General features: G+C 49.1%; 2 protein-coding genes across 2 annotated transcripts; both read right to left on the reverse strand.

Annotated features, from left to right (window-relative positions):
• Positions 1 to 477: 477 nt before the first annotated feature.
• LOC134201731 (craniofacial development protein 2-like) lies at positions 478 to 1614 on the reverse strand. Its single transcript, XM_062676978.1, has one exon. The coding sequence runs from the start codon at positions 1612 to 1614 to the stop codon at positions 478 to 480; it is 1137 nt and encodes a 378-aa protein (XP_062532962.1).
• A 1102-nt stretch (positions 1615 to 2716) lies between these two features.
• On the reverse strand, positions 2717 to 9893 carry LOC134201732 (uncharacterized). Its single transcript, XM_062676979.1, has 3 exons — positions 8892 to 9893; positions 3518 to 3656; positions 2717 to 3225 (listed from the first exon to the last, which is right to left on the reverse strand). The coding sequence occupies exons 1-3, from the start codon at positions 9891 to 9893 to the stop codon at positions 2717 to 2719; spliced, it is 1650 nt and encodes a 549-aa protein (XP_062532963.1).
• Between the last annotated feature and the right edge of the window lie 798 nt (positions 9894 to 10691).

The raw sequence follows: 10691 nt of genomic DNA on the forward strand, positions 1-10691 counted from the left end.
GCAAGGAAGAAGTGTAATGCCACTCCAGTTGTCACAAGAAGACAAATCGCCCTTCTTCGGAACTTTCACGAGTAGTCCCTGCTTCCATTGAGACGGTATTTGCTCAGTCTCCCAAATCCTTACGATGAGCGGATATAGCAAGCTTGCAGATCTCGGTGCATCAGCCTTCAGCATTTCGGCATTGATATTGTCAATACCGGGGGCCTTACCTGGTTTCAGCTGTTTAATTGCCTGTACTATTTCATTAAAGGTGGGCGGTGCAATAGGTATATCCAAAGGCAAGTCGGGTACTGATATTCCGTCTGTGGGTTGGGACTGACATTTGGACAGCAACTTAGTAAAGTGTTCCGTCCATCGCACGAGGTGCTCTTCCATGGTACATAGTAGCTGACCCGAGTAGTCTTTCAGTGGTTTTTTCCGTGGATGATGTTTTTTGTTTATTATCCGCTTGGTGACATCGTAAAGCTCTTTCATATCTTACCTCTTGGCTGCCAATTTTGCTCGGTCTGCTAGCTCATCGATTGCATTTCGCTGATCTCTCCTAGCCAGCTTTCTAATTACTAATCGCATGGATGAGTATTCCCGACGCAACATAGCATCTGAAGGGGAGCCTAAAATCTGAGTGTTCAAAAGTTGCCTCTTCTCAATGGCTGCCCAAAGCTCTGCTGACATCCAAGGTTCTTGCTTTGTATTGGTATACCCCAATACTTCCTTAGCAGCTTTATTATAAGCACCACGTATGCGGTCCCACGTCTCGTCCATCTGCTCATCCTCTATTTCCTTAAGCAGCTCGAAACTATTTTTGAGAGATAAGCTGAACTTCTCTCGGCAATTGCTATCTTCCAGTTTTCGGATATTAAATTTTCTAGCTGCTTTATCTGGCTTTCTGTGGGGAACTGCTATTTTAAGACGAACTTCCGCTACCACCAGATGGTGATCACTGTCAATGTCTGCGCCACGCTTATTTCGCACATCAAGAAGAGAAGAGCGCCATGTCTTACTGATAGCTACGTGATCGATTTGGTTCTTTGTCTTTCCGTCCGGTGATATCCAAGTAACTTTATGACATTCCTTATGCTTAAATAGGGTACCTCCAATAACTAGACCATGATCACCGAAAAGTTCTCCGTTTTCGTTAATAGTTAAGGTTGCCCCATATTGTCCCATGTAATATTCGCGGTCTACATTGTCATTTCCCATCTTCGCATTTATGTCGCCCATGAGAATCACGATATCTTGTTTCTTGATGCCTTTGAGTGTATGCCCCAGCTGTTCGTAGAATTGTGACTTTACATCGGTCGAAGCAGAGTTAGTGGGAGCGTAGCATTGTATCACCGTCACCTTCCGTACTCGTGTCGAAAATCTGGCGCATATTATTCGTTCCGAGACTGGCTTCCAAGAGAGTAAGCTACTGTTAGCGCTGCGGCTTAGCAGCATACCCACGCCATACTCTCGGGTCGCATCCTCTTCCTTACCACTGTACAATAACGAGTATCCAAAATCACATTGCGTTTCTCCAAAACCGTTCCATCTCGTCTCACTCAATCCAAGAATGTGAATGTTGTATTCTTTCATGACTTTAGCCACTTGGGGTAGCCGTTCAAGTCGAGTCATGGTCCTTACATTCCAACACCCAATTCGTGTCCGTAATTTCGCGCCAAAAGTCGTTGTTAAAGGGTTCCGGTTATTACTTGCTTTGGGTTTCATAAACTATTTAAATTTAAGAACTTGCAGGTGTTTAGCCCACAGAGTCCCGATCACGGTGATGGGGCTGCCATCATTGTGTCCGTGCCCATAGAGCCAGACTTTCTGAACAAATGGTTCACGGCTCCTGGTAGCCTTACTGCGCGTGTTAGCTCACATTGGTTTTACGGTCAATACTCTCTGGACTAACCCTCCTCCTTTTGCATCCGGGCTTGGGACCGGCAATGGCGGAGTTTATATATGGCAAATAACATCCATTAGTCAAAAAGTCATCAGGTCCTTGCGATCTCTCTATCGGCAAAAAAATATGCTACCATCGAATGTAAAGGCCATGCTCGTGCAGACTTTAATTTTCCCTATGGTAGACTACGGTGATGGGTGCTACTATGACCTGAATGCAGATCTTCTCAACAAACTAGACCGCCTTCTCAATAATTGCATTCGATTCGTTTTTAATATTAGAAAATATGATCATGTGTCCGCGCATCGAACTCGTCGGAAATGGTTACCGATCCGTCAGCGTAGAGAGGAAAGAGCGCTGACTGCCTAATTTTCTCTTTAGGACTCTGCCTCCTCACCCTCTTACTTAAAATCGCATTTTAGAAACTTGAACGCAAGCCATGAGAGAAGTCTACGTTCCTCACATAATCGTCTCTTACAATGTCCTATCCATCGCTCAGATTTTTTACATTCTTCTTTTATTGTACAGTCCATAATATTATGGAATTCGCTTCCCAAAAAAATCAGGATGACCAGCAATCGCTTTACTTTTAAACTCAAAGTTCGCGAATACATCCACAAAAAACTGGAAGAATCATCTCCAAACTAATTTATTTTATTTTTCAATTATTATTATTATTATTTTTTTAGCCATTCTTAATTATAATACTAAATTGTGTATTTTCATGTGTATTTATATATTATTGCTTTACATGTATATTATAGTGTGTGTAATTATGTGTATGTATGTATTTTATTATTTTATACATACGTATATTAAATTGTAGTATATTTACTGTTCACCATCTACAGTGACGCAGCATTGCATGTCGTCATGCAGGAGTCTAAGAAGCGCCACAAAATTTTCCGTGCATCCGAGTTTCCGTAACACCAGCCACAAGGCTTCGCGAGGCACGCTGTCAAAAGCCTTCTCCAGGTCAACAAAACAGAGGTACAGCTGACGACCCTGTTCTCTGCTCTTTTCTTGTAGTTGACGCACAGAGAAGATCGCTTCGCATGTGCCTCGATCCGATCGGAAGTCAAACTGAGTTTCGGGCAGGATCTTTTCAGATAAGTCCTTTAGGCGGTTTAAGAGTACCCTAGCAAAGACCTTTCCCGGGGCCGATAGGAGCGAAATACCGCGGTAGGAGTCGCAGTCAGATCGGTCGCCCCTGTTCTTATAGAGAGCAGTTATGCGCGATACTTTAAAGCTATCCGGAACGCGCTCTTCCTCCCACATACGAACAAACAGTTCCCAAACCAACGTGTGCAAATCCTCTCCATCGTACTTGATCAGCTCTCCTGGCAAAAGGTCAGCGCCAGCTGCCCTTTTATTTTTTTCTGTCTGATGGCAGTAACAACCTCGTCACGCAATAGGGGCTCGTCCAGCTCAAGGGCAAGAGGGAGTTGAGGCATTAAAGCGATGCTTTGCAGATCTGCTGATCGATCCACATTCAGCAGGGCATTGAAGTGCTCTGCCCAGCGCCTTAGTACATCCTCCTTGCATGTTAAGAGGTGCCTACTATCTAGAGCCCTTAAAGGAACCTTTGCATGCATGTACCCATCAGCTTGCGCACCTCGCTATAAAACTCACCGAGCTGGTTTGTGTCAGTGAGCCATTGCATATGAATAGCTTTGTCCTGCAACCACTTGTCTTTTATTTGTCGAGATAGCTTGCGCAATTCGAGGTCGCTAGCTTTGACCGCCGCAACGCTTCCTTTACGCCTTCTGTGCTGTCACAAGAGATCACGGTGTTTGTCGAGTGCCGCCCGCAAAACTTCATCATTTCCATCAAACCAGTCTTCATTACGACGGCGTTTCCTACCCAGTGCAATTTTTTTTTTTTTTTTTATGATTGAAGGATTACTGGTGGCCCGGAGGCCTTTCCAGTTTCACCAGGACAGGTGGGCGAGCAAAGGCTCAGCCAGGAGGGGTGGGATTTGCTAACAGCTACCCGAGCGCCTCCGAAGGAGACCTAACAGCTCAAGAGCAGCTGCTTCGCGAATGAATCTACTACCGGATCGGAATCGCGACCCGCTGAGAAGATCCGGCGAGAAACTCAGCGAGCTGATTCATGGGTTAGGTTGCACGGCGAACTCTTTGTCGAGTTCGACGAGTACGGTTACCGAGGTCCCTAAGCCTGCTCCTAGAGCTGAAGGCGTCTAGTGCAAAGGTTATTGGATCTGAGGGATCCGTAAGGACGTGTCTAGGGCGTCGACGGTGACTGGCTCCTACATGATCAGGATTCGGGGAGTAGTCAGCGACGGCTACGATAAGGCGATTATCATGACGCATAGCCTTATCGAAGTACCGTTCCGACGCTGACTTCATGTATTTCTGGATAGATTCGAGGCCCACGTCGTCGTGTAGGTCAACGTTCCTCACGAACCACGGAGCTCCGACGGCTAACCTGCAAAAGCGGGATTGTAGAGATTGAAGGGTGTCTATGTGTGTGCGGGCCGCGTGAGCGAACACCACACTCGCGTAAGTCATGACGGGCCTTATGCAAGTTTTGTAAAGTGTCACCTTGTTCCGAAGGGACATTTTACTCCGCTTACAGATCATGGGGTAGAGTCTACCGAGAATAAACGCGGCACGGTCACGGACTGATTTTATATGCGGGCGGAATGTCATCGATGCATCCAGGGTAACGCCCAGGTACTTGACCTTCCTGGCCCAGGGTATGGATTGACTAAAGAGAGTAATCGGGGGTGTGAGATTCCTCCTCCTAATACGGGAGGAAATCCGTGTGGAGCTTCCCCTCTGAAATAGCACCGCAGTACTTTTCGCTGGGTTGATGTCTATGCGCCATTTTCGGAACCACTGTCCTAGGGCTAGGGCTGCGCTCTGAAGCTTCTTCGCGATTAGGGACTTGTTTCTACTGGAATAGTAAACAGTCGTGTCGTCGGCGAATAAAGCTAAATGGGTCGGCGGCGACCGGGGAATATCGTTAACGAATAAGCTAAATAGGAGGGGTGAGAGGACAGAGCCTTGCGGGACTCCAGCTGTGAGAGGTCGTGGGGAGGAGCGGGTTCCCTCGACTCGATATCGAAAAGAGCGGTTCGACAAGAAGTCCCGTATGATGAGCACGAGACTATCCGGCACGCCCATGTTGAATAGTTTGAAAATCAAACCGTTGTGCCAGACTTTGTCGAACGCTTTTGCGACGTCGAAGAAGAGAGCTCCCGTGTATAACGGCTTTGGTCGATTAAGCCCCACAAGAATGTGCTCCGTGAGGCGGTGCACCTGTTGAACGCATGAGTGATTTGTACGGAATCCGAATTGTTCATCGATGAGAATGCCCTTGGATGAGACGAAGTCTCTGAGGCGTTTGTAGAGCAGACGCTCATACAGTTTGCCTAGAGACATGAGGAGGCTAATCGGGCGGTAGCTCGTCGGATGATTTTTTGGTTTACCGGGTTTATGTATGCCGATAACGTCCGCTTCTTTCCACACCGCGGGAAAGATACAGTTCGTCATAGCGGCATTGAAAATAGATGCCAACATCACGATGAGTTGGACGGGTAGAAGTTTAATAACGCGGTTGGATATACCGTCGGAACCGGGAGCCTTGCGAGGACGTAGGTCTTTGATCAAGTCTTTAACTTCCATCGGGGTGACGGGTGGTAACGCGTCCGAGGGTGGCAAGGAGACTCTGCGTTCTACCTCACTGTCTACAAATTCTACATGAACAGGGTCCACGGATTGAGTGCTGGGCGTGCACTGGGTTTGCAATGTATCGGCCAGCAGCTCTGCTTTTTCATCATCATCGAACGCCGCGAGTCGGCCTGAGGGGCCTACGAGGGGGGCCATAGTTACTACCGTATCCGATTTGAGAGTACGAGCTAAGCGGTAGTAAGACCTTTGAGAGGGCGCGAGTCTTTCTAAGAAATCAGACCATCTGGCATCTCGGACTTCGGCGATGCGAGACTTTACGTCGCGTTGTAGGGCACGCATTCGAATACGATTTTCCGCGGTAGGATACCTGTCGTAGGCGCGTATCGAGGCGTTCTTAGCTCTAAGGAGTTCCCTAATATCGTCGGACAATTTGAAGCGGTGAAGGAAGTCCTCCGCTACAACTTGTTTCGATGACCTATCTAATGTCGAGGTGATGTGTGACGTTAAGATGTCTATGGCTTCAGCGGTATCCTGAGGAGACGGGGTAGAGTCTGGGTTAAACGGGAGCGATGGTGGATCAGATTCAGCCAGGCTGATGCCCAGCGTGTGCCAATCCACCACAGTCCTCGTGACGGGAACGGAATCGGGAGCGCGACCGAGCTTCATAACGACGGGACGGTGGTCTGAATCTAACTCTGAAACTACTTCGATCGAGTGCAAGCGCAGAGTTACGTTTTTTAATAACGCTATGTCGAGTATATCCGGGCGATGCGCGATATTTAGCGGGTAGTGAGTCGGGGTTAGCGGAGCGACGATATCGAAGGCGAGATCATCGACTAACGCGTCAAGCCGCCTGCCATTCGGGGTTGTAGTGTGTGAGTTCCACCTGATGTGTTTACAATTTAGGTCGCCCGCCAGAATGACAGAGCTCCCCATGCCGAGCAGCGCCTCGATATCACTGCTTAGAACGATCTTATCCGGTGGAAGATAAACGGACGCGATAACGATCGGCGCGTGTCCCGTCAGTGAGATTCGGCACACTGATGCTTCGATATTAGCGAGCGCGGGAGGATCGAGCGGGACGCAATGCAGGGCTCTTCTATAGTAAATGACGGTACCACCACCATGAGCAGAGAGCCTGTCGTTCCTGACCATGTTATAGTTCGCGATTTTAGGGTCACGGCGCGCGGGCTTAAGTAGGGTCTCCTGCACTAAAAAGATATCAATTTGATGGTCACGCAAAAAGTCAGAAACCTGATCACGTTGATTTGCGAGACCGTAAGCGTTAAAAAATCCTATCGTTACGGATAGGGGCTTTATTCTACTTATATACGCCATTGATTACCGGCGGAGTGAGGGGAGGACGTACGTATTTAATGACGCGTATACGTCGGCGTATTCTTGCACAACGGCGATAAAGTGTTGTGCAGTGGAGGCAGCGCGAATGGCGTCGCCCAAAGCGTTAACGCGCTCAAAGTTGATCGACTGAAAGAAGTCGATCGCTAAAGCGAGATTGTCGGACGCGGTCGGAGGGCAAGTCGCGGGAGAGGGACGAGTCGCGGGGGCGGGACGAATCACGGAGGAGGGAGTTGTAGCCGTGTTCGTGTACGGCAGCGGTTTCGCCCAGGCCGAGACACTGGGCACCGGCGCCGGAACGAACGCTGGCTTAGCCTGCGACACAGAGGGTGCCGAGGCTTTGATGTCTGGGCCGGAAGCTCGGAGGCGGTTTTGGCGGGCGACGCGTCGATTTATTTTAGGGGCTCGGGGGCATCCGCGGTAATTTGCGGGGTGACCCTGTGTTCGACACAGGACGCAGCTAGGCGGTTCCGTCGCGGTTTTTTGATCGCGAGTGCATAGGGCCGTGGCGTGATCGCCTAAGCACTTGACGCATCGGGGGCGCGCGTGACAGTTACGGGAAGAATGCCCGTATAATTGGCAGTTATGGCACTGGCTAGGTGTGCCTTTCTTGTGTGGGGTTTCGACTGCGATTCCGGAAAGGCTACAGACCGTTCGGATGTTGAATATTTGCTTACCCTCTGGGGTAGGCTGGAGGGCGACGAGAACCATATTATATGGCTCCCTTCCGCGGCCTGTATGCATGCGGTGTACGGAGTTAACCGGTAGGCCTTGTTCGAGAAGGTCGGCCTTAACGAGCTCGGCATCCAACTCTTTAGGGATGCCACGTATAACGGCACGGAGTTCGCGCTCCTCCTGGAGCGTATACGTGTGGAAACTTATACACTCCTTACGGAGGTAAGAAGAGAGGGCCCTATGGTCGTCGGGTGTTCGAACCTTAATTTGAATGCCGTTCGCGAGGTTACGGGCATTCGTGAAATTGATATTTTTGGCCTTAAGGGCCAGGGAAACTCGTTCCCAAGCTGCCTTCTCTTGAAGGATTACCGGGGGAGGGGTCTGGGTTTTATTTTGTGCCACCGGACGCGGCGACGGAGTGGCACGGGCTAGAGGCGCAACGGGAGTCTGAGGGCGGGGGCGCGACGCGTTCGCGGCTTTGCTAATTTTAGCGGCCGCGGGAGCTCGAGACTCCGCGGCACGCTTCTTACCCTTTTGCACCAGGGTGAATCCATCCGTCGATGAGGCGGGGGCGAGGTCGACCTCCATCTCCGAGTCAGAGTCGGAGGACGAGGAGGCGGGCGCAGGTGACCTACGAGTAGGTGTTTTGGAGGGTGCGACGGAGGCCGCGGATGATCGCGCTGCTGGAACGGTGACCCCGGCGAACGACGCAGCAGTTTTACTCGCCAGTATAGGCGACGCGGGAACGGCAGGCACGACGGAGGCTGCGGTGCTCGATGCAGAAGCTTTGCACGCAGGTACAGGCGACGCAGGAGCAGCGAGCTCGGCGGAGTCCACGAGAGGGCTCGCGGTGTGATCGGCCTTGAAGGCCTGAAACTCGGAAGTGAGCTTTGGGTAGCGAAGCCGGAGAAATTCCGCAAATACAGCGTCCATGATGGCTACGTGCCCAGGTGGGGCTACCCTGGGTCTTAGAAAACACTCGCCTTGCGGCGAGGCCCCAACTTCTCGGACCTGAGCGGTTCTATTGAACACAGGTGGCGATGCGGCACGATTACTACAGGACAAAGAAAAAAACACAACAAAACGGAAATAACAAAAAGAAACAAAACAATTAAACACTTCCAGGAAGACAGTTTGTCGGCAGATGTACCACGAACACAGAAATAACAAAAGGAAACAAAACAATTAAAAACTTCCAGAAAAAAAACACTTGGTCGGCAGATGTACCACGAACACAGGCCGCGCGAACAATGGCCGGGCTAACAAAAGCCGGGTGAACAAAGGCCGGGCAATCGAGTGGTCGATGAGCACGTCCGCACGTGACGGGTGCCTCTATCGAAATGGCCCAGTGCAATTGAAGCGGTATCCATGATATGAGATGATAAAGCTCCCCAGTCAGCATCAGCATCACCTGTCTCATTAACTGGCAACAGCTTCTTAGACAAAACTTCAGCATAGTTCTTCCTCACCTCAGGATCTCTTAGCTTGTCTATGTCCAAAGACGCAAGCTTTTTCATAGGAGATCTACGCGGGCGGCGGAGGCGGAGTCGTAGCTTAGTGACAATAAGTCGGTGGTCAGACCAGCAGTGTGCACCACGCATAACACGGGTGATCTGCACTTGGCTGAAATCTCTTTGCCTTACGATAGCATAGTCGATCAAATGCCAGTGCTTGGATCTTGGGTGCATCCATGTTGTCTTGTACTTAGCGGCAAGTCTAAACATAGTGTTCGTAATTGCTAGACCGTATTGAGCACAAAGACTGAGCAGCAACTGACCATTGCTGTTAATGTTGCCGACTCCGTGTCTACCCAGAACTCCAGGCCAAGCCTCATAGTCCCGACCGACCCTGGCATTGAAGTCGCCCAGCAATAGTACCTGCTCTCTGGCGTTTATGCTGTCAAGGCAAAGAGTCACTTCCCCATAGAATTTGTCCTTAATGTCATCAGACTTGTCAAGCGTTGGAGCATATACACTGATGACATTAAGGTAATTGTCTTTATCCAGGTGAACTCGCAGTGTGGTAATGCGGTCCGAGATATGTACAGGGTACTCCTCTAATCGCTTTACTAAGTGATTCTTGATGGCAAATCCTACACCTGAATGTCGCGTTTCAGAGGCAGCGGTACCTTTCCAGAAGAAAATATAACCAGCACCTACTTCCACCAGCTCTCCTTCATCGGCAAGATGTGTTTCGCTGAGAGCAGCCACATCTACGTGGTAGCGATGAAGTTCCCGAGCTACTATGGCGGTCTTGCGTTCAGGGCAGGCGTTGCCATCTCGATCAAGAAGCGTTCTCACGTTCCACGCCCCAAATGTCATGATAGATGTTTTTTTTTTTTTTTTTTATAATTACTATTTCTCTAGCAAACAACAAAGCCAGAGATTCATATTTACATTTTTTGTTTTGTTTTAATTTTAATTATAGTTTATACTCCTGCCCATAAGGGGCTTAAAAACTAGGTCACGCATTCATTCCGAGCCTCTTAATCATACCAGTTCTCGCATTTATTCCTCTCGTACTTTCATTCATTCCATTCATACTTTGCATTCCTAGCTGCGGTTACTAAAAGGAGGGGAGGGGGAGTAGGGCTGTTGGGACTCTTTATTTCTATAATTATTTACATTCCCTTATTCTACCTTAAACCTAGTACATGTACACTTAATCCTATTTACTTAAACTAGGTTCTTTACAACAGTAATAATATGTTAAAATATTATATGTTATAAAATTTTCTTATGTTCTATTTCTTTTATTAACCTCCTTTATAATTTTTATAGCATATTTTAGGAACAAGTTCCTCGCACAGGTTTTTTTCATTAAATTGGGGAGTTCTCGCGCATCGAGTCCTTGGCCCAGTTCGACCTCCAAGTCGAATCGTGCTGAGCCAAAGACTGGACACTCCAGAAGCACGTGGGCCACTGACTCGTCGACGTAAGGGTCACAGATGCATGCTGGGCTCTCCTTGCACTTGAACCTGGCCAAGTACTCGGAGAACCCACCATGCCCTGTGAAGGCCTGTGCTACCTCCTTGGTCATTTCGATCTTTCTGATTATCCTGTATGTCTCGGACGCGATTGGGAAGTACAGCTTGGTGACTGAGGCCGTTTGTTCGGCGC

This window comes from Bombyx mori, chromosome W, assembly GCF_030269925.1.
Source record: "Bombyx mori chromosome W, ASM3026992v2".
NCBI classification, from domain to species: Eukaryota; Metazoa; Arthropoda; class Insecta; order Lepidoptera; family Bombycidae; genus Bombyx; species Bombyx mori.